This window comes from Larimichthys crocea, chromosome VI (assembly GCF_000972845.2).
Source record: "Larimichthys crocea isolate SSNF chromosome VI, L_crocea_2.0, whole genome shotgun sequence".
Lineage (NCBI taxonomy): Eukaryota > Metazoa > Chordata > Actinopteri > Sciaenidae > Larimichthys > Larimichthys crocea.
Window position 1 is genome coordinate 17684706 of NC_040016.1, and position 24035 is coordinate 17708740.

At 42.0% G+C, this 24035-nt stretch overlaps 2 protein-coding genes across 5 annotated transcripts in view; one reads left to right on the forward strand and one right to left on the reverse strand.

Annotated features, from left to right (window-relative positions):
• Positions 1-17726, reverse strand: part of LOC104931270 (inositol 1,4,5-trisphosphate receptor type 1) — a 66932-nt gene extending 49206 nt beyond the window's left edge. For all 4 annotated transcript variants that reach the window (XM_027279465.1, XM_027279463.1, XM_027279464.1 and 1 more), the window contains exons 1-6: positions 17300-17726; positions 16378-16491; positions 13839-13909; positions 3768-3877; positions 3216-3302; positions 987-1145 (exon numbers count right to left, since the gene is read on the reverse strand). In XM_027279465.1, coding sequence (XP_027135266.1) covers positions 987-1145; positions 3216-3302; positions 3768-3877; positions 13839-13909; positions 16378-16469 — 519 coding nt within the window. In that variant the 5' untranslated portion in view covers positions 16470-16491; positions 17300-17726. The remainder of the gene's footprint in view (positions 1-986; positions 1146-3215; positions 3303-3767; positions 3878-13838; positions 13910-16377; positions 16492-17299) is intronic.
• Positions 17727-17879: 153 nt separating this feature from the next.
• On the forward strand, positions 17880-23933 carry sumf1 (sulfatase modifying factor 1). The gene is made up of 9 exons (XM_010746232.3): positions 17880-18275; positions 19603-19776; positions 19947-20021; positions 20754-20836; positions 21459-21581; positions 21673-21787; positions 22332-22445; positions 22533-22592; positions 23338-23933. Exons 1-9 carry the CDS (start codon positions 17979-17981, stop codon positions 23437-23439), a joined length of 1143 nt encoding a protein of 380 aa, XP_010744534.2. The 5' UTR covers positions 17880-17978; the 3' UTR covers positions 23440-23933.
• The last annotated feature ends 102 nt before the right edge of the window (positions 23934-24035 follow it).

Below are 24035 nucleotides of genomic sequence, written 5' to 3' on the forward strand. Positions count from 1 at the left end.
GATTGGCAGCAATCTTCCATTCCTCTAGGACTTGTATGTCCCCCCCACACACACACAAGTCCCACGCTGAGACAAGCAGGAATAATTGTGGCAGACCACTCACTACCACCCCAGACATAAAATCTAAGAAAAAACTCTTTCCCCTCTGGCAGGAGGCTGCGGTCCATCAAGACCAAAACCTCAAGACCGTTTCTTCCCAATTGCAGCTGGCCTCATCGAAAACCGACACATCTCGTCTTGTCTCATCTTGCCCGATGGACGCCTACGTATTACATTATTGTAAAATGTCTTTTTGATCTTACTATGTTTATTATTATACTTTTTTTTGTTGTTGTATGAATCAACTCAAAAATAATTCTGTTTGTCATTTCTCATCCAAACACCAGGTCATAATGCGCTTACTGAACTCTGTGGGACTGTGTGATTTTAGTTAAAAATGCAATCCAGTTGCAGTAATGTACTCGACCTCGCATGGGTCAGAGAGCATCACTAACCATTTGCGTGTCACTGTCTTCTGTCTATTCTCAGCAGGTATGGACTGCCTCCAATTTTCTTTTTGTCCAAGGCCCGCTGCTGCTTAGGCCTTGTGCCATACCTGCTCTGAGAGGAGCTTAACAGAGAGGCCCAGTCTATGCCGTGGTTCATTTTGTCCTTGGGCACCAGCCCACTACTTCCTGCTGCAGGGGAAGACGGGCTGGTGCCAAAAACAGCTTTGTGATCAGGTAAACACCGATTTGGCACTGGCACAGGTCCATCCAGGAATAGATGTGGTCAGATGGATTGAGGCTTAAGGTGGTAAAAGGTCTAGACTCTAGACCTTTATTCTGTAGTAATGTTATAATACTGATTTACCACTGTGTGTATTACATGCTTTAAAATGTAAAATACAAATGCCAGACACGATTCAGTCTTCAGTCGACTTGACATGCTTGTATGACATTCCCACGATGCACCACCCCTGCATACGCGTGCATACGATTACTCACGCTGTCTCCGATGGAGCGTAGTTTGTAGAAGGGCTGGATGTAGAACCAGGAGCCCTCATTTCCAGCAGTGTCCAACATCACCCTCATGGCGTTCTTCTCTAACAGAGCAGGCAGACGCTTGTTCACCGTCAGGTATTTGTTGCTCTTCAGGTGAAGGAGCTGAGCAGAGACAGGATGCAGTGTAAGATAATACACACAAATGGACATGCTGAAATCTGTGGTGAAGAGTAAGTGCCTCCAGCAGCCTGGAGTTAAGACGCTGGTAGAAATAAATCCTCTCATTACAGCCATTTGAGTCAAGAAATCAAATAAAAAGTTACACTGATTTATTACGACTGCACTGAAAGTCGTCTTTTTACTATGAACTGTGGATGTCTTCTAGATATTTTGTGGCTTACATAACGGTTGTTCTTATGTATGTGTTATGACACATTATTAAGTAATTAATAATAAAGAGTCTGCCTCCTGTATTCTGTGTTCAGGGTATATTTGTATTTACACTGAGCCTAAAATCCTAAAATTCACGACAATGTCATACTGCAAAGATGCAACTGATCAACATGCGCTCAAGCCGAGGCACACATTTTTAGATAAGAGATGTAGCAACGATTAAATCATAGGTTGATTGCATGCCAGTGCTATCACAGCTAAACTCTGTGGTAGTCTAAACAGAGTTTATCAGACTGAATACCAAGCAGAATATGACCAGTTCTGAATCTGCTTTAAAAAGGCAAAGTATGTACAAGAAATCTGACTCTTGTTCTAAGTTGTTTTCAGTGTCACAAACAACTCCAAGAATAACACTGGGGAACAATTTGAAAAAAAAATAAAAATTGTTGAGTTAGATTTTTATGCTGAAATTGGCATGCTGATTCCAAAATGGCACATTTTCTCCACAGCTTACCCTCCAGATAAGCAAAATTCCACTGATTCGCTGTAGTAAGACTTGCCAGCTGATTACGATTGGACTCATCTACAGCTACGTGGCAACTTGTTTGTGCAGTTACACATTGAGACAGTGTGGTGAGAGGTGTGTGCAGCTCCCAATAGGTCAGTACTATCAATATCTGCACACAGAAAGCCAGCACAATAGGAATTAAGAGGATTTGTGCTGGCTTTTCTCTTCACCTTGTAACCATGGGCATACTGTTGTAAGTTCTATTTGGTTTGATGCTGTTTTTGTAGTTTTTAAAGCTTGTAACTATTCCATCTTAGTGTTTTACTTACATAGGTATATATTTCCTTTGTTCCACATCATGTCTGCTCCTGCTACTTCTCGTCGTAAACGCCTAAACAACCCTGACTCCTTTTTGTTATATTTGTGCTAGTTTCACCATTCCAAGTCAGAGGAAAGCAAACATCAGTGCATTTGTCAAACAAGCATATTTTGCATATTTTAAAGTAAAACTCGTTGATCAAGACAACAAGCCACAGGCCCCTTACAAAGTGTGCAAGCAGTGTGTCGAGAGTTTACAGACGTGGACCAAAGGAACGCGTGAAAAGTTGCATTTGGTATCCCTGTGGTTTGGCGAGAGCAAAAAGATCATTGCACAGACTTTTGTTTAGTGGAAACATCAGGATTTAACAAGAAAAAAGTAAAGTAGAATATCCTAATCTACCGTCAGCTATAAGACCAAAGCCTCATTCAGCTGAAATTCCAGTGCCAGTTTTTGAACAACGACCTCCTCTAGAAGATCTGAGTGATGTTGCAAAAATGCAGTGACAGCAATGATGCAGATTTTGAAATTCACAAGCTCATAAGTACAGTATTTTTCATATTTTTCTAAGAAAACGGGGATCTTATAGTTCAAAAACTTGACATGATAGAGAAAAACTGAGACAATTTTGGATTCCGCACCCAAAAATTAATTAAAAACCGCTGTCAGACACTAACTCAACGAAAACTGTGTTCCCCAGTGTAATTTCAGGAAGATATGGACATACTTATGTCTAAAAACAAAGACAACGGAGCTGAAAAAAGAAAAAAGAAAAAATCATGGAAATATTATGTATGTACAAGTAGGTGAAAAAATGTGTGTTATATATAAAATATATAAAAAAAAACAACAATGACCAACAACATACAACGCCTATATACATTCATGAAGCGTGTGCATAAAGCATTGTGTATTTCAAACTGTAAATATAGAATATTTAAATTGTGGGTGTGTATGTGAACATTTCAGTGTTTGTCGTGTGGAGAGACACTGTGCTTGTTTTGGAACAAACCTGAATGACAGTCCCGTACTGAATCACTGTTCCGAGCAGTTTTTTGTTTTCAGAGTCATTTTGCTTCTTCTCCAAGTCAGCCGCATGCTGGAAGGCAAGAATGCGATAAGAAAATATAGCATAGTCTATGAGTGCAGTCGGATATTAAGACGGTAAATGTCTGATATTGTTAGGAACAGTAGTGAGACAAAAATGTCTCGCTTCAACAAAGGGGATTTAACCAAAAACTCTGGCTCACATTTCCATGGAAACAGAGAGATTGTAATCTTCCATTTTATGACTGTGTGGTCAGCAGATTGCTTTAAATGGTATTGTAAGAGAGAAAGGAGAGTGTAGAGGGCAGAAAGGTAAGACAGTAGGAGTAAAAGAAATGTCTATAAAAGGACTTTTTTTTAACAAATACACATAACAACTTAAAGTGCTCAGCCAAATCCACCATCTAAACGTCTAATGCAACTCCTTTCTCCTCTTTATCCTGTGAAGACAGGCCCGCGTGCAGCGTACTGGTCTCTGGTGACTGCAGGGAGGCGAGTGTGTCGTCACTTTGCTTACATGGAGCTTGTTGAGGAGCACCGTGTCTGTGTTCCCTCCAGGCTTCGCTGCTTTCCAGAACTGCTTCTGCGCAGAGTAGCGGTTCATGGGACACAGTCTGAACAGACAGTCTGGAAATAGAGAATTAGAACATAGAAATAAATATAGGTATGGATAAGCGCTGAGACAAACACACACGACGGTGTCCACAGCTAAGAGAAGTACATGGGTTTAAAACAAAAAGGGAGAGAGAATACGTTGATGCACGCTGAATGATAATCGTTAAGGTCAGAGATGACGTGTGAGAGACGGGTCACAGCAGCAGCTTAGCATAAACCAACAGACACTAAAAAGGTCTGACTTTCTAAACAAAGAAGAAACGATAAAATACCCGACAGGCTCGACTTATAATAAATCCGATCTGCTCTGATAGGTCAAGATACTCCTCTCATATTCATTTTTCTCCTTTGTGGAGATCAAAGGCCTTTTTCATCTTCGGGGAAGAGACATGAGGGACAGAAAAGCGTGTGTGTGTGTGTGTGTGTGTGTGTGTGTGTGTGTGTGTGTGTGTGTGTGTGTGTGTGTGTCTGTGTGTGTGTGCGCGCGCCCATGTTATACAAGTATAGTAATATGTGGTTACATCGTGGTAAATGTAGGAGTAGTATGTGTTATGGTGTGACACAGCAGTACGTCGTGGTCAGCGAGAGTTGGTAACCGCAGCAACGACGAGATGATGCCGTCGTCAGCAGCAGCAGCGGCAGCGGCGGCAGCAGACGACTCTGATTGTGCTGCTCATTTTCATAGATACTGTAGAAACCAGCAAACAGTCCCTGCAATTTGCATGTGGATGCAGTTTTAGCATAACAGAGTTCCTGTTCTGCCCCCAGAAGAGTTCCTCTTCTGTGTCAAGCTGCAAATGACTGCAACCGAAGCCACACGAGGACTTTCACACTGGCTCAAAAGTTGCACAGAACACATTAACTACTATGACATTTTTTTTTCCCCCTGCAGAGTTAAAAAAAAACAAACTTCTGCACATCAGCGACTCCTCCCTCCGAGTCCTGGCTTTCCTCTGACTTCACCTCTCATCAAGACCGAAGCTCTCTATTCTGAGAGGGCGAAAAGAGGAGAAAAAAAGAACAATCTGTCCATCCTTCCCTCATTCTTTCTCTCTCTTTCTCTCTCTCTCCTCCTGCTATAGCCACAGTAACATGACCAAATAAGGCCAAGAGAAGGGGAGTGGGATGACAGAGGGAGAAAGAAGAGGGTGGGGACTCCCTATCTTCTCCCCCTCAATTTTCTACTATCCCTCCTTCTCCCTCCTGAATTCCTCTAACCATAAAACTCCCTTATAACTAATGCCCTCCCTCGCCCCCGCCGCCGCCCCCGCCCCCTCTCCTGCTTTCGGCCCCCCGCTCATCAGATATGGTTTACTTTAGTTTGACCTAAAATACTGTTAGAACAACAAAGAAAAGGAAGTGAAAGAGAAACGAGAAAGACAGGAAGAGAGCGAAAGAATGTGTGACAGACAGAGAGACAGAGAGAGAGAGAGCACAGAGTGGGTAAGAAAGAACTGGGAGCTATTTTATGCTGCAGTGGGAATAAATATGTATTCATGTGTGTGTGTGTGTGTCACATACTTTCACACAAGCGCATGAAACAGTTGATTAACTTGTCACCGGAACTGGGTGAAACCAGCAAGTGTGAAAGCCGAATGAACACCGAGCACGCACACTGGAGGCTTTTGTCTGACGTGTGAGCTGCCCTATAATTTGACACCGGCTTTTTTTTTTTTTTTTTTTAAATCATACTCTAAAAACACACAATCACTGCTGCAATATGAGCGCGGCGATGTGACAGAGGAGTCGCCTTTAATCTTTTGGGCTAGGAGAGAAAACATATCCGCTCGGTCACAACACTGAAATCTGTGTGGTGAGAATTCCTGCTGGGGTCACCGGGCAGCTCAATGATTCATTAACATTTTACTTCACTTAAAAACAATCTTTAACTTTCTCTTTAACCATCACGTCATGAATATTTAGTTCAAAAACGAAGCTGTCTTTGATACAAACTGACAATGTCCTATGATCATAAGGCCCTGAGGTATACATTGTGCTTTTGGGACATGTCAAGTCTCTTGTCAATGGAGTCTCAAGTCCTTGAGGGCAAGTCACAAGCTTTTTTTTTTTTTGCAAGTCGTCCGGATGCCTCTCAGGTCTCTGAATGTTTGCTATTGATACTCGTAAACAGGATTACTACACAGGCTGTGAAAACAGTAGTGTGATGTCTTCTGTCGGTTTATGAAGTCTGAGAAAATGACACCGTGCTTTTATTGTAGTATGAAACAGTAAACTGCAGTAGTTGGAGAAATATTTGCTTTCTGGTGGAGAGTTCGATTGATATCACTCAAATGTTAAATATAATACAGAGTTTGGCACAAAGATTGAAATCTGCCACGCCGGCTCTTGTCTGACGATAACAGGATCTACCTCTCGGGCACCAGATACGCACAGGTTATATTTCATTTGTCTAATCCAAACAAATAAGTTTTACGGCATTATATGCAAAACTATGTCTTGGCTATGAACGGTTGCTAAGCAACTGTCCTGCTTTTGCAGGTGCTGGGAGGTGGATTTTGTTACCTTGAGTAGGTGTCTGACAGTAATGAGGCGTGTGTTGGTGTTTTCTCATTTTGTTGTCGAACTTTAGACTCAGCTGTTTTTTTGTGTTCTATTCCAAAAGGCTGATTGTGAGCTCAAGTCTCCAGCTACAGCTACAATTATTACTATGTCTACTATATGGTTTTGCATGACTAGACAGGACTTTCCATTAGTGGTCCTACAAATTATTACAAGATGTGAATGTATGAATGCAGAGTTAAGCCTAAAGATTTCCATAATGAAATACTGTCGGGTAAAGAATATCTGACTCGGCACTGTGGAAGATTCTGACACCGGCCCTTTAAGCATCGACAGAGAACATGTCAAACTACAGCACATTAGTGCTGATTACATGCATGACAAGTGTGAACGTCTAAGCGAGTAACACAACAGTTTCTTTTCAGTTTTGCATACGCACAGCTTTTTTAAGCAACACCAACTTTTTTTTTTTTTTTAAGATTATTTTTTTGGCCTTTTATGCCTTTATTGATAGTACAGCTGAAGATAGACAGGAAGCAGGGGGCAGAGAGAGAGTAAATTAGCCGTCCGATATGGGATTCGAACCGGGGCCAGCTGCAGCGAGGACTATAGCCTCCACACACGGGGCGGCCGCTTAACCCACTACGCTACCGACTGCTCCGCAACACCAACTTTTGTTGACTTGACACGGCTTATTTGTTCATACTCCTCCACGATGCATAAGAGATAAGATGATCAACAACAAAACATCTGTTGTCTGGCATGTATTAGATTGTATTCATCAGTTGTTTTATATTATTTATTTTATTCATTTATTATAGGCTTTTTTTTTACTTATAGGCCCTTTCTTCTAACATTATTAAGAATTCACAATAAAAAATAGAATATGTAATAAATGCAACAACTCAAATTGTCTGATTGTAAAGAGGGGGCTTCATTTAAATGCATTCAATCCAGTACATTTAATTTTACGCGTTAGAGTTAATAAATATTTTGTTTAAAATCTTGTTTTCAATATTGGATTATCAGATATTAAATAAAAGTTAGGATTATATAGGATTATACAGAAGTCAGTGTTTGTGTTTTATATTTTATGTGCTTCATGATATCTTTTTTAGCTTTTAAATGTCCCTCCGCTCGACAGTGTGTTTGCTGTGTGGTTCCTGCTCCTCTGCTTGAATGTCTGAGCTTCACCGTGCAGGAAGATGTATGTGCTGAGTTTGACACTAAAAGGTTCTTCTCATGTTCATCTGCTAAAAGGAGGAAGCTTCTCTGTGCTCACATTAAGACGTATACATACAGCCATGATTTGTGATATAACTTGTGTGGAAGTCAATCCTGGTCCAGTATGCAGCTTAGACAAGTGTGATGTGGAAACTTGAAGCCTTTATTGCACCCGAGACGTTGGAGTGACGTATGAGACATCGTGTCTCCAGTAGTTGAACTTTAGAAATGAGCAATGTTTGAATATTTATCTAGTCAGGATTTCATTCATTTTTCAATGAGGGAGAAGGAGTAGATGCCTTTTTAACTGGGTTATTGAGTTTATATTATTTTATATGCCTTAAAAAAGGCGTCTGGATTGGAGCTTTAAATTATTTTTATGAACTTGTCGGCTGACGCATTGGTATATATACGGTATTGTGCAATAGTGCTTTGAATGGTCTGACAGATGACTCAGAGACATCACTAACACCGACTCTTTAGACCATGCACAGTTCAGCTGAAAGCTAATAAAAAAATTCCACCACTCGCTGCCAAACTCCGCCAGACTTAAGAGGATCAAGAGGAAGATGCTTGTAGCCGTGGCAACCATTAAAAACTACTGAGAGGACGTTAAGCCAGCAGAGATGAAGCACCTCCGAGGAAGAGCTGAACTGCCACGACACTTTGGTACTATAAGAAGAACAACAATACACAAGAGCATGTGCATAATTCACAACGGTACACAGTTTAAAGCACATCATGTGATTTTTAAACACAAGCAGGGAGGTCCGCAATAATTAGACAACATCAGCCTGGCAAAGGAGACGCACATTACATAATACTCTCTATTCTGTGTTAAATCAACAACATCCTCAATGATCCGGCTTGTATAAACTGCTATTCGCTCCAGGGCTCTTATCCTGTTGGAGATATTGTGGAGGAAGCAACTAATCACTTGTAGAGCATCTAAGACAATAAATTGGTCTACAAAAATCGGCTTCCCTTAACCGTTTCCTGAAAGACTCCTCTCAGCAGACTTGAAAGCAGTATACTGTATGTGGTTATTACAGAGAGGAAGGGACTAAAGACGATATTGCTCCTGGTGTTTATCTCAAACAAACCACCCAGCTAGTCCCGCAGTGTGTCTCTGGCAGCGACAGTTGTTTGGGCTGGTAACAGATATTAGGCGAGGTGGCAAGGAGTTAACACTCCAACGTTCGTTGAGGTTTGTAAGGTTTAAATGTTTGCATGTAAAAAAGACATTAAAGGGCAGGAGATGAGATTTGAAATAAGATGAGAGATAAGTGAACAACCGGGAGACCATTAAAATGGTTTTCGTCATGCAGATCAGAAATCATTCGCAGACACCTAAACTTAATATAATGGGTTATAGTGCACTGTTGTATGCATAAGGTCAGATATGTGAACCACCTGCTGACTGCGTCATCAATAGACGATGATTCATATAAGCGAAAGTGGATGACATTTGAAAAATGGGGCATCCAGATTTACACTACCACTTTAAACACACACACACACACACACAAAAAATGAGCCAGCAACATAACAACTTCAAATGTAACAACTGTCCTGACATTCAAACAACTGAGTGATGACATATAAATCACAGATAATACAGAGGTGGACTATTTTAAAACTCTTAACACAAAGCTGTGTTTTCTTGAATGTTCTGACTGCTGCTCGCTCTGCTGAACTCAGTGCAGAGTGTGTGTGTGTGTGCGTGCGTGTGTGTGTAATACGGCATTTCAAATACTGTCTGGGTGAAATGCAAAGCAAGGCTACTGATGTCTCGGTGTATGCATGCAGACTACATGAGTGAAAGTGTGATTGTGTGGAGGGCGCTTGTGTTTACATTTGGAGGAAATGTTAAGCATACCTCAGGAATGACAGTATAAAGCCCTGCATGTGGACATGGCTAGTCTGGCCTCGTGCCCTTATAGCGTCCACTAAGGAGGATTATCTCTCAAACAGCTGAGGAACCTCCCAAAAAGGAGGAGGGACCAGAGAATACCAGAGAATACCCGGAGGACTCAAATTAGATGTTTCCAAAGAAAAAAACTAAATACAGATACGTGGGCACATTATCCCGGCTGTGTTTGTGGATGTTAAAGCAAGAAAGGTTATCTATGCAAAGTTCAAGTTCATGAGGCAAATACGACTTTGTAAGTGCCATATAAAATTTATACATAATTCATAAGTTAAACAATAATTTTAGGATATGGTGGGAGAAGTCGAGGCAACCGACCCTCATGTGGTCAAGACAAAAGGAAATGAATCCGATGGCACATCATTTCACCAAGTTTTCAGACTGGTCCAGGGTCATGACAGCAGTGACCAGGCTTAAAAGATTTAAGAGACTTGCCAGAGTCATGGAAGCTCACCCCAGTGCAGATGGCATGGTACGAAGGCCGAAGCTTCTCATCACTGAAAAAACACCTGACAAAGAAGAAACACTTACCAGACCAGTTCATCTTGAAAGGGCTATTCATAAGGTTGTCACCTTACTTGAAGCTAGTTGATTAGCACACATGAGGTCACATACTTTCCAACCTGAAACATTTTGTTCTCAGTGTTGTTTAAAGAGTGACTTTGTGCCGTATAAAATTTGAGTTCAGTATGCACAAATAATCCATAAGCTAAACGATAATTTAAATAAATAAATAAATAATCTGATGCAAATGTAAAAATTGAGGTGTTAAAAATGTCATGGGGCAGATAAAAATGTTATTAGTCATTGTAATCAGTGAGTATTTCATGGCCTGAACTAATGTTTCCCAGGTGAGGTATCACTACAGTGAGATTTGTGGAGACTGTATACGACACATGTTACGCATGTCATCAGACTCTGTTATCTTCGTTCATTCGTTATGTTAAAGTCTGAAATTAAAAGAAGACAACAAAGGACTCTAAAAGGACTCCTTTCAAACCTCTTTTCACGGCAAGCGGCCAACGAGGCATTTGTTAAAGTTTGTATTTCTTTGTTTCATACGCGCCTCATTTGCATTTCATTTTACATGCTGCAATATGTTTGTCCATGTAAATATAGTTCTCACGGCGTGAGCAAGACATGCAGGGATGGAGTGGAAAGTCATGTCCGCAGCAATAAACGACCTGTGTCTTTGTCCTGTTGTGAAGAGAGCTACATACTTCATTTATGTTTTTCGGAGCCGGCTCCTGAAGCAAGATGACGAGGTTCTCTTATAAACCTTAGATTTTACAAATTTAAATTCATTGTTGTGATGTTGTAAGACTAACTAGCATGGCTCTTTTACAAGGGGAAGGCATCAAATGAGGAAACGTACTGTCTCTAAGCAGGTTTAGAAGCAGGTATGTGTTGATACTGGAAAGTGACCAAATGAGCTCACTCACAGCAAACTGAACAATCGTCCCACGATGCACGTACAACAAAGTTAAGATAAAACGCACATAGAGATGAGGCAGAAAGATCGCAGAAAGTTTTAAATCACTAGAAAGGCATTTAGCGTTTTCTTCTTTTCGTCAGCGGCATTCTAAAGTCCAATGGCATGAAGGACGTTTTCACAGCAGACGTTTTTGACTTGTCTCTACAGAAAAACCACAGGTGTTGCTAATAATTTACAGTAACAGTATGTCCCCTGTAAAGCCGTGACAGTGTGACAGTGAGCCAGCATGTACAATACTAGGATTGGGATATGGCCTGTCATGGCAGGAAAAGCAGAGGAGCTAACAACATCAATACTGGCTTTGTTCCATTTAACCGTACCAGCGAGCCAGCGAGCACATCACCGGAGCTGCCAACCTAAATGGAAAGCAAGTACTGTTAATGTTATTGATGACACCTGTGTTTGACAAGTCAGAGTCCAATTGAAAAAAAGGTTTATTAGCTTAAGACCTCTGTAGGTGTCATGGGATGTATTAAAGGAAAACAAATCCTCTGATAACATGTGTCACAGATGCAAAAGGACCAAACTTAAAGTTTATTATTTTTTACTATAGCCTTTATATTTAAGGTGCAATAAAAAGGGCACTAACAATTTTAAGAAGTTGTTCATTTCCAGTCCGTCGTCCTCACTGCCTCCCGCCTTTCCTGTCTCTCTTCAGCAATCGTTATCAAATAAAGCAGATACGCCAAAAGCAATAACCTGTGACAAAAACAAAGAATCTGACTTTTAGTCCTTAATATGGGCCAACAACAGCCTGAGAACCAGATGAATCCGGTCTGCGTCTGGTCCTCCCTCACATTCAGAAAGACTGCCACCCATCCTGGATCTAGTAAGGTCAATCACAAGCATTTCTCTAATATCGGCTGATCGCGGCTGTTGATTGGCCATTGAGACATTTTTGTAAACAACCAAGATGGCTTCTGCTGATGTGGGACTGTTCCTGTTGATTATGCTATCTCGTCAGTAATAACTAGACGGTAGATTTTCTCTAAAGTATGAACGCACAACTGCACGTACAACTTTTGCACTTTCGGATTTACAACAACCAACTAAGCTTGCCTGCTAAAGACCACATCATCTTTCAAACTCCACATCTCCACTTTGTGTTTGTCAAACTTGATAAAGCTCTTTCAGCACAGCAGACATTACGCTGCCAGGTTGATGATGAATAAACTGACCTTTATGTTTAAAAAAAAAAAGAAGAATTTCTACCCAATGCCAACCATTGTTCTTGTCCCAAAAATGTCAATCTTTATTACACTGCAGACAGACAATGTTTGGCTTCGCTGTAACCTCTTTCAGCCGTCCGTTCCCAGGCGATCTTATAGCATCACCTCTTTCTGCCTTCTGCTAGACATCCAGAGACCTCTCGCAGTGACATGAAGGCCTCTCGAGGTCAAGACCAGCTGACGTGGTGAAGGAGTTGCCAAAGCCACTTTCACAACACCCATAGCTTTTGAGCAAGTGTGTGTAGCAACACATAGTCATAGTTTCATTTCCGCCACGTGCGGCATCTACAGATTTTACAATATTAGCAAATCATTTCAGATTTCACAAAGATGTTTAGTGACCGACAATGGGTGAGATTTCAAGCGGGGAGTGCACTGTGTACCTTGTGAGGAGTTTTAGAAGTGGGAGGACGGATGATTAAATAAGACAGAGTGATTAGTAAAGCCAACATGAAGCTCCCTCACTACAATCACGTCTGCTACCAAAAATAGTCATACAAAAGATGAGAATGAAATCCACAAACAGTCAAAACTGCATCATCTCGCTTTATAGTCTCACACACAGTCCAACTAAATTACTATATAATGCCTATATAAACACACTAAACTACAAAATACTGTAGATGTTTGTTTGGATGGAAGTCCACAGATGTTTTTTGCCACATTATTCCCACATCTGTATAAGAAACGCACAGAGCAGGAGAGAGCCAGAGACTCCTCTTTCGCGTCGCTTGCAGGAGTAGAGGTATCACCATCTCTCGGGGGAGATAACCTGTCTCGTGACACTAGAGACCCACTGAGGGACCGAGCTCTCTCTCTCCCCAGCTCACATCAAAGCTCTCTACTCTCTAAACACAGCGCAATCTTCTTTATGCTCTCGAGACAGCAGATAGCATCCTAAATGCCAAGTGTGAGCATGCGGATGTGGAATGCTCGCTTGTCTAAAGTAGCTCGACGCAACAAAGGCCAACAGTGTACGATGTGAAAAGGAAAAATGTACCAACAGTACAATAATGTTGCATTTATCAAACAAATAGTTATTCAGCAGTGACCAGGAAGAAGTACTGTTAGATAAACCTATTAGATAAACTACACAAGCTTTCAACACACTCATGTTCTCTGCACAGTGTCGGGCGAAGCCTCTCCCCAGAGACATAAACCTCCAGCCTGAGAACCGAGGGTCATTACTTAGTTCTACTTCCTGTATGGGAGCTAATAATAGCGGGGGTTCACCCAAAAGAGGCATCTCAAGGCCTTTTGTTTGAAAAAGAAGCTACTCGGGTGTGTTGTTCTCCAACAAATCAGCATCAGAGCTCATTTTCTCCAGCTGCTATCTCCACAGACGAGGTTCTGCAAGCGAGCACTGTGAGCACACAGCTTACGAACACATGCACGGATGCATCACACACACCATTAGCCCTAGTCCAGAGGGCAGATATATTGTGGCTGTCACCAAAGAAACACATCATAACACATTCAGCGGCGTCCCTCTTGTAGAGTCCAGTATAAACAGACGGCAGTCAGTGTGATGATGTCAGGCCTCAGGAGGGCGAGGGGAGTCTCTCACTCTCTTACCTCTGAACTTCTTTGGAGGGATGTTGAGGTCCCCCGCGTCAGGCTGGACGACACAGCGATCATCCACCAAGCTATGAATACAGACACAAAATAACATTGTTAATAAGATGCCTGTGTATTTTGTATTTCAGGTACATTATGTAGATGTTGTCTAATGGCTGAATCAGTCAGCTGCCAGGTTAAAATAATGTAGGGCTAGGGGTGGTCGGTAGCGTAGTGGGTTAAGCGGCCGCCCCGGGTGTGGAGGCCATAGTCCTCGCTGCAGCTGGCCCCGGTTTGAATCTCGCATCGGACGGCCATTTACTGCACGTCACTCCCCCTCTCTATGCCCCCTGTTTCCTGTCTATCTTCAGCTACACTATCATTAAAGGCATTAAAAGGCCAAAAAAATCATCTTTAAAAAAATAAAATTAAATAATGTAGGGCTGTAAGTTATGTTTGTCATTTACTCTTGAACTGAAACAATTAGTTTATTAAGTGACGGAAGATCGACAGCAGCGACTTTGCTAATTGGATAATCATGCAAACTATTTTCTTCAGCAAAAAAAAAGAAGTTCGAGGCTCCGGCTTCTCGATGGTGAATATTTGGTGACAGAGCACGATTAGGATTCAGACAAAACAGTTGGCATTTTATAGAACAGTTAATCGATCAGTTGAGAAAATAATCAGCAAACTATGTGATAAAACTGATTTACTGTAATTTACTGATAAACCATTGAATGAAATGAATGTAAAACAATACTGCCAATCAAAAATCATTTACGATCATATGAAGCAAAAACGTAATTAAAGAAAGTGTCTAAAAATTTTAAAGGGGGAAGGAGCAAACATTTGTCATATTTGCTTTACTTCATATAAAGTTGGTGTTTTGCAGATCAAATGAATTTATTATTAACCTCAGTCTGAACTACTGTATGCCACCTCATGTCCCTGTGGATTTATGTATGTGTGTTAAACCTGGTAACCTGGTAGTAGTACCCCCCAACAAAAGCTTCCGCATGCGTTTCCCCACAAATAATTAAATAATCGTGCATCAGATGACCTGCACGCAGGCAGGAATTTCTGGTGACAAATTTAGCTTTTACTAGATTAGAATAACATTTGTCTGGACTCAGGCCAAATCCCACATCCATTTCGGGCCCTTTTTTCCCGGGGGATGTGTACAGTTGTCCAAACAGTCCTGTCTACCTCTGCAGTCGGTGCACCTCAAGGAAAAAGACGGCAGACTAAAAAAAATAAATAAAAAGTGAGAAAATGATACAGTACATCTGCATTGTGTTGACGATGCACATAATAATCCCTGTCAGCGTGGTCAGTCATTAACACGAGTTTAATAGTTAAACCTTTGAACAAACAGGACAGGTCCTGCTGAAGGGGGCACAACATTTTTTAACCTCACACCCCAAACAGGAGCCCGGGAATGCTGCTCAGCCGGAGAAGTTTCGCCTCTCTTTAGGTTGGTTTCTTCCTGAGGGCTGATGATCTGGATAGGGCTGCTGAGTTGGTGGTTGTGCGTGGAGAAGTGGCCTACAGCCAAAACTGTCATGACAGTTTAGTAAATACGTACGCTTGTACGTGTGTGTGTGTGTGTGTGTGTGTACGTGGGAAGCGCTGGAACTCGAGAAAGGCCACAGTGTCTGTTTAGTGACTCAGTCTTTGCTGTAGGTCATTCCATTTTTCATGAGCATGGAGGGGGGGTCCGACAGCATGGCTGGTGTTACAGACACTCTGCTGCACCTTCCTATGATTGTCTTGTGGTTTCTACCACCAAAACACTAAAGCAGCCTTCTCTCTGCTGTGAATCACTATAGCTTCAGGGATGTATATCCATGCACTAAGCCATCCTGCAATGCATGATCAATATGCATTAGACTTCTGGAAAAAAAATCAGGGTTGCTCTATGAGGTTGAAATAATGGCGAAAAACAACAAGTGTGGGTGAATGAGTGGCTTGTAAGCAGCATTTTACAATTATTGTTGGGTATTGTGCACAGCATCACCTCAGTGTGTTTTTTCCTCCAACTCTGACCCCGACACCCACTCCTGCCATGATCTCCAAAACACACACACACACACTTTATCATTAACCGAGCATTTGCCGCCCCTACGTTTCCTTTTCTCCCAGCACTATCAGGGGTGGTTTTTGGTCAGTCATGGGCAAAGCACCACTTCAAAAAAAAAAAAAAGGCCTCCCACTGTTTCCACAGCTTTGTTCTGTGGGATACACTGCAAAAAAAAAAAAACTGCATCCATTTATCTCTCCTGGTGCTAATCCCACTCTGCCACTGTGACTTATATGCGACACATGCAAACAAACATTCACATTGAGGAACGCAAACACAGAAACCGATGGAAACGCTCTCTCTGATAGCACCGAATTTGTTTATCGCCATCGGTTGACTGTCGCCAGGACTAGTGTGACACTTCCTTCTATCCAAATAACTGCTCAGCTTGCAGTAGAGCAGTGTGAAGTGGGCCCACACACACATGTATGATGTATGATGTACAGCCTAGAGAGAGAGAGAGAGAGATGGACATACCCCAGGGTGCTGATGAAACCATTGGTGGATCCCTCTGCGTACAGGGAGCAGATGTCCCCAATGTGTAGGAAGCTGGACATCTTATCCGACATGTTTGACACACAAGGGGAACACCTATGGCAGAGGGAAAAAAAAAATCACATTGTATCAGAAACTAGTATTTTTAATCAGAATTCTGTCACAATAACATTTAGTAAATCTATCCATGCCCATAATTACTCTGATTTTACATTTGCAGATATGTTATCTGCCATACAGAGCTCCCAAATTATAGGTGGCAGAGCAGGTTAAGGGACACCGGGCTTCCCTGTGGGGTGAACACTAAGACAACACTATCTGATCAGAGAGGATTTGCATTGAGGTTGCAGGACAAAAAATGGTTCAGCTTGATGTTACTGTAACCTGTTTGTGTGTTGTGTATGTGGCTCAAAGCAGCAGCAGCAGCAGCACAGTTAATGATTAGGAGAGCAGGAAGCTTTATGCACCTGCAACAGGTCACCAAGAAGCTGATACATGCAGGTCCACTTCAACTCTGATTACCTGCCTCTCACACACACACACATAAAGCAGTGTATGTGGCTTGTGCTGCTGCAAAAGCTGAAAACAATGACATGCATGATGTGGGCAGCTGTTACAGTGCAAAAAGAAAAAGAAAAAAAAAGAAAAGAAAGTCTGGATTATGTAAACCACTAAAAACACATGAAACTTTCAGTAACGCATCCAGTGGATGTCTGACTGTTAATCCGCATCCGCAATCACACAGTTTCACATTTCAGTCTTTTAATTGTACAAACGCATCACAAGCGAGCTGTGAGCATTTCTTTAACCATGTAAGGAGAGGCGAGCTAAATCCTTTTTCTCCCCCCTCTCTGTCTCTCTCCCTCTCTCTCAGGATGAACAAGTTATGTGCGCTCAACTTTACCTCGGTTTGTGCTGGAAAAAAGCGTCTCCGTGCCGGCTAAGACAACATGACGGTGTCTTCTCCTCTTCTCCACCCTGTGTGTGGTGGTGGTGGTGCTGTCTGTGTTTTTATTTTTTAATAATAATCCAGCCAGTCAGCGAGTGTAATAATCCAGTTTGATTTATCTATTGACAGCTCTATCACCTTTTTCCGCGCCTGTCGCCGCTCCCGGAGCTTGTGAGGCAGAGCTGAGCCGAGCCGAGCCGAGCTGAGCCGAGCTGCCTGGCTCTCTGCCACTTCTTCTTTCTTCTCTTCTTCCACAAGCGGCCCTAGTGTTGATAGCTGGGAAATGATGTCCATGTGGTCCCATCCCATCATTTAAGGAAATCCAACCCATCCATGCCATCTTTTTTTTTTTCTTTTTTTAATGATGCAGGAGTTAGAAAACAAACTTTAACACATGTGCGCTTTTTGTTTATATTACTTTTACAGATTTATTTCTCATATGAATTAAAACACATGACATGTTATGATTTATTTATTTATTTACAAGCTTCGATCACAACTTTGTGATTTTATTTTTATTTTTTTAAAGCAGAAATTAGAAAATGTTCAGTCTCGGGCATGAAAGAGTCAAAACTTTTCAAGCCAGCTGACTGAACCACGTGACTAGGCGGAAGTAAAAGAGTTGCAAAACAGCATGAGCATGGTGCGCAGGTTTGCTTTGTTTATATTAGTGTTTGCTTTGGGGAGCGATGTGTTGCATTCAACAGGTGAAGGAGATGAAGACGCGGTGCGTGTTTTGGGTTCATGCGGGGCCGATCAGCCACAATCCGCCGCCCCGCACGGAGCAGCAGGCTGCGGCTGTGGGGAGCTGAAGAGAGCCGAGCATGCGGAGGACAGCACGGCCGATCCTCCTGCAGAGCCTCCTGCAGAGCCGGCTGAGAAATACTCAAGAGGCGCCAATGAGAGGCCCGATGAGGAGATACAAAGTCGGGTAATCTATCGGTGCTTTGAGAAAACATGCAGGTTCAAGTGAACTGCAAGGGAATCCTGATATATGTATCCTTCAACTCAAACATGCAACATTATATGACCTAAACATACATAATCAGTCATCAAATCAAATCAAATTTTATTTGTATAGCCCAAAAAGTCACAAAGTGCATTTGCCTCTGAGGGCTTTACAATCTGTGCAGGGAGTGACAACCTCTGTCCTTAGACCCTCGGTTCGAGTGAGGAAAAACTTTCCCACAAAAAACCTTTAACAGGGAAAAAAGGTGGAAGAAACCTCAGGAAGAGCCACAGAGGAGGGATCCCTCTCCCAGGACGGACAGACGTGCAATGGATGTCACATGACAGAACAAATCAACACAAACATATTGTACAATTACAATGACTGGAACCTGTGATAGAGAGACACAGATGCACATCGTCAACTAACAATGAACTGTAATGGAGATATGGCAGCAATAATGACAGTAGTAATATGTGTAGTGGACGTCGTGCAGGACCACAGCAGCAGCCACGATCCACGAGAACCTGCTGGACGATAGAGCATACATACACATACATAGACATCTTTGACATAAGGCGTTAAGTTCTCATTTTAAATACAGGCTGATCCACATGCCCTTAAAACAAAGACACAAACCCTCTCAGCAAACAGATGCAAATCAGTGGCTGACTTCTTCTCAAGTCGGGAATATAATGGGTCGTGCATGAGCCCACATTGGGTTGCTCTCCAGATAAAGGCTGCATGTTTGTGGCATTGTGGGTAAGAGTAGTTGTAAACTATTATTATAGTTCTTTCTTTTTTTTTTCCGTCCGCCCAGCTTTTCCGTCTTTGCTATTTATAGTTTACGCCGGCTCTGGGGGACGTTTTTGTTATTTCGAGCTCTGGTTTAGAGATTGTGCCACCGAGATTGGCGAACCGTGACCGTCATAGTCACAGTTTGCCAATCTTGATGAAGCAATCTCTAACTCGAGTCTCTCGGGATCATGCGTGTTCCTCGCTTCCTGGAAAACCTCAGGCGACAGCAGATGACAGGTCTCTGCACAGTTGATTTAACGTAGGTGCGTATGATGTCATTGACGATGTGAGGCAACATTTCAGCCGCGTGCGTCAAAGCTGATCAGTCACATATGTAAATATGTACTTCTTCTATATTCGCGGCACCTTTTTATGATTGTTGATAAGATCATATAACTTTATTGTGTTCCTTTGACATCATGGCATCTGGAGTTTATGGTGGTATTGTGCCGTCTAGTCTGGTCTGGTCTGGTCTGGTTGATCTTCCCGCTCGTGTATCTCCCGCTTACAGATGGTGCTGATTTCTGGAGGAGAGTTCCTGATGGGAACAGACAACCCAGGCATCCCTGCAGATGGCGAGGGCCCTCAGAGGCTGGTGCATGTGGAGTCCTTCTACATGGACATCCAGGAAGTCACCAACCAACAGTTCGAGAGCTTTGTCAGTGCATCGGGATACATTACTGAGGTATGAATAAATGACTGTATGTAAAGATAAAACTATAAGATAATGAAAAATGAGTTGAATCAGTCCAACCACTCAAAACCCAGTGTAATCTTTAGCAGTGGTTATTTCTTAAAAGGTTTTAAAGGCATCTCCTTTTATTTATCATAATATTTCTATCCTCGTGCTTTTAGGCGGAGAAATTCGGAGACTCATTTGTATTCGAGGGGCTTTTGAGCGAGAGTGTGAAAAACCAAATCACCCAAGCGGTAAGTGTGATCCACAACAACAGTCGACTCACCTGTGCAGTTCATGTTTTCTTATGCCACATCTGTATGAAGCATTGTTAGTGCCATGATCATCAGTCTCAGCCTTTTGGATCCCTGAAAGACTTCAGACATGTGTACACCTCAACACTTTTCTCCTATATTTACGGATTTTGTTCTGTCTTTTTAATCAAAAGTACAAATGTTTGTGAGAAAGAGAGTGTTACAGTTACTGTTAAGGTGTGACAGGGAGGGTGTGATTAAATGACACAGGAGCCGTGTGATTCTGTGTTGTGATGTTTGCATCTTTCACTGAGATTAAAGTCATTTTATTCATGTGATATCATTTATATGTATTTGAACTTCTTCATGTGCACGAAGCCGTAATCTGGAAATGTACCAGCCGGGCACATATTTTTGGCTTTAGATAGACATGAAGACAACACTGTTGAGTGAATGTTCACAGACTGGTTGTGCCCTGGGCCTCTTATAGACGAAAACCAGACAGCAGGGAATTGACTGCTTCATCTCAGCTGTCATGTGCAGCCCGATCATGTGGCTGAGATGGTGCCGTGTGCCCATTAGCACGGCAACGCTGGAAACCGTTAGACCCCGTTGTAAATTCTTCACGTTCGAGATGATTCAGGATGAACCGTGGAGTGTGTATCTGAGGCGATACTGAATGAAGAGTATGAAAGAAGCATAATATCATTGTTAGGGTCACTGTGTTATCAGGTTGCTGCTGCCCCCTGGTGGCTCCCGGTCAAAGGGGCCAACTGGAGGCATCCTCATGGTCCAGACTCCGACATAAAGGACAGGTAAGAAAATGCTCTATGTATATTTAAAAAACCCTAATTGGTACTGGCAATATGAGGCTAAATCAAGTGGGTTCTTCTGAAGTTATGATTTGTGCTGAACACAAAGAGGGATTTTGGCATGGAAGTGAACGTAACTTAAGACAAAACCTACTTTTATTAGTCTAATTCAGACTGCTGGAGGCTTTCCTGGAACTTAAAAATACATCCATTTACATTGGAACCAGTATGGAGGGGTAGGATTGAATCATCTGAAACAACCACACACGGTTGCAGTGTGCATATGGACACAGAAAATGTATTAAAGACAAAAACATGTGTACTTTTCTTTTAAACATTGATTTGATTTTGAGTTTATATCTCCTGACAAAAGCAAACGGATTAAACTAAACAGCTTTCACCCAGGCCACAGACTGTTTACCCTCCTCCCCTCCAGGAGGCGCTACATGTTCAGGAACAGTTTCTTCCCTTCAATTTATATCTGCATTATATCTATATATCCTGTACATACTCTGCACTTCTGGTTAGATGCTAAACTACATTTCATTGTCTGAGTATTGTCAACAAAGTTGAATCTAATCTAAATGCAAGCTTAGTCTTTATTTTAAACCTGTCCTTTTTGTAGGCTGGACCATCCTGTTCTTCACGTGTCCTGGGCAGATGCTGTTGCCTACTGCTCCTGGTTACACAAGAGACTTCCTACCGAGGCAGAATGGGAGTACGCCTGCAGGGGTGGCCTGAAAGACAGGTTCGATGTTTACTAATTATGTCACTATAATATATTCCTATGTGCATGTGTTCCTAATGTCAATTTCCTGATATACTGCCCCTGCCTGCAGGCTTTACCCCTGGGGAAACAAGTTGAATCCAAAAGGACAACATTATGCCAACCTCTGGCAGGGAGATTTCCCCAATCATAACACTGGAGAGGATGGATATGTCAAAACCTCGCCGGTAAGACAGATGAGGAAAGATGGAAAGATGGCATAGTTAAAGGTGTTAGGCATCATATTTCATCTAGGGAGGAGGAAGGACGGCTGTGCTTATGAGCCATCGTCACAAGACCGGAAAGTGGAAATTTTATATTCGAGCCAACGTAATCTATAGTTTTATGAAAAGGTGCTGAAGATCAAAGCTCGTTTCAGAAGTTAATAAAGTCACACCAGCAGCTCACAGATTCCCGAGATCAAATGAATAACAATAAGGTAATATTAATCCAATCTCTTTCTCGGCAGGAGCAGCTTTAAAGCCCTAATTTAGAAGCATCAATCATGAATGTATGCGCTCAGATTCTTTAAGGGTGTGTGCTGCTGAAGGAAAATGATTTTTTTCTGATCCCCTAAACTGAAAAACACGGGGATGTTTATGCTTCATTGATTATAATAACGCAGATGTCATTTAAGCAGCTTGTTGGGCGACTTAATCCAGATTGAGACTAAGTGATCTGTATTTGTGAATCATCTTGAATTTGTGGCATTATTCTCTCTCCGCTATGCAGGTGATGTCCTTCCCTGCCAATGGATACGGTCTGTATGACATGGTGGGAAATGCATGGGAATGGACCTCGGACTGGTGGACTGTGCATCACACCGCAGACGAGCAACACAACCCAGTAAGAACACATTACCTCTAAGACTTTAAGGTTTTGCAGGTTTTTTTGCTGCTCTGATATCTGATCATGTTTCTCTCTCTCTCTCAGACGGGTCCTCCGTCCGGTAAGGATAAGGTGAAGAAAGGAGGATCATACATGTGCCACAAGGTAAAGAAGAGAACTTATTTGAACTGTTAAATAGTTCACATTCTTTGGGCGGTGAGGTTTGTTGCGATGCGAGTTCATCAAGGAAAACAAAACAGTTCCTGGTAGTGGTGCCAACCTGTTTTACGGCACGTATTGAATCTAGGCAACGACAGCTCTGACGTTAGCATTTCTAAAGAGTATGGGAGCTCTGTATCATTCTCTACCTGCTTGATTACAAAGAGGAAAAACACAGCCTCTCTTCTATTCTTTCTTCCCTTCCTGGTATGTGAGATGAAAGTAGTCTCTGTGCTGGTGCGTGCACAGTTGCACCGGAGACTTTCTCCAGTGGCTCTGCTTATTCTGGATTTAAGAAACTCGATCTCATATCGTTCATGGAGAAGAGAACTCGCAACCACGCATACATTGTACACTTACTTTATCTGCAACACTATTTGAGCCGCCCACTGGTGACCATTCCAGTTTGCTTACCACGGGCATCGGTTGCCATGGGAATGTGACTAATTGCATGCAAAATGAGTCCCAAGAACAGAGGTCTGTTTGTTTCATACGAATAAGCCATGTGAGGGGAGGAGAGGACAACAGTCAGACATGCTTGATGAATGTGTACAAACAGTCCAGCAGGATGGACAGGAAAAGCTTTTCTCAAAAAACCTCAGACAAAACGAGATTGTTTTAATATGCTGTAATAAAAAAGTTAATTTATTGACCGTAACTCCCCCCTCTCTCTTCTTTCCCCTTCCTCCAGTCGTACTGTTACAGATACAGATGTGCAGCCAGAAGCCAGAACACTCCAGACAGCTCAGCCTCTAATCTCGGTTTCCGCTGCGTCTCTCCAGAGCAACAGTGACCCGACCTGCTTATCTTAAACACGGGGGTCCCCCTTTCTTCGAGCTGCTCTCTGACCCCAGTTTTGGTTAAGCAGGTTGTAGTGGATTCTTAAGTGCCATCTCATCAATGTGCATTCGATGATCGTGTTTGAAAGAAGACAGGAGTTGAAGATTTTCCAGCAGATATTCAGAGAAATGTAAAATATTTCCAGCTCTATTTTTATAGCTTTGTATTTATATTCATTTTTAGAATTTTTTTAAATAAAGAAAACAATAGAAAAGACTGAAAAACACTGAAAGCACTATAAAAAATCTTGTTTGTACTTGGTCTAATTAAGCATTTCAGTGATCATGTGAATTTCTTAAATAATATTTGTACACAAGTTGTGTGCACACAGCAGACAACAAGTCCATGTAAACTGTGAAATTGCTGTAAGACTATGGGAAAGTATTCAGGATCATAAACGATCCCATTTGTTTTTCTTTTCTGAAATTCTTAATTAGCCATAATAAATTAAACTAACCAAATAAATCATTTTTTGTCTTAATGCTGCACTTAATTAGAATTGGATACCGTTCGTTGTAGTTAATTAATGTTAAACCTCGGCACCCTACT

Bases quoted from the DNA above. Each gene is read 5' to 3' on its own strand.
- sumf1 (XM_010746232.3), top strand. From the start codon at position 17,979: ATGAGCATGGTGCGCAGGTTTGCTTTGTTTATATTAGTGTTTGCTTTG. The intron at 21,788-22,331 runs GTAAGACAGATG...TCCGCTATGCAG, and splicing joins GATATGTCAAAACCTCGCCG to GTGATGTCCTTCCCTGCCAA. The intron at 22,593-23,337 runs GTAAAGAAGAGA...CCCTTCCTCCAG, and splicing joins GATCATACATGTGCCACAAG to TCGTACTGTTACAGATACAG.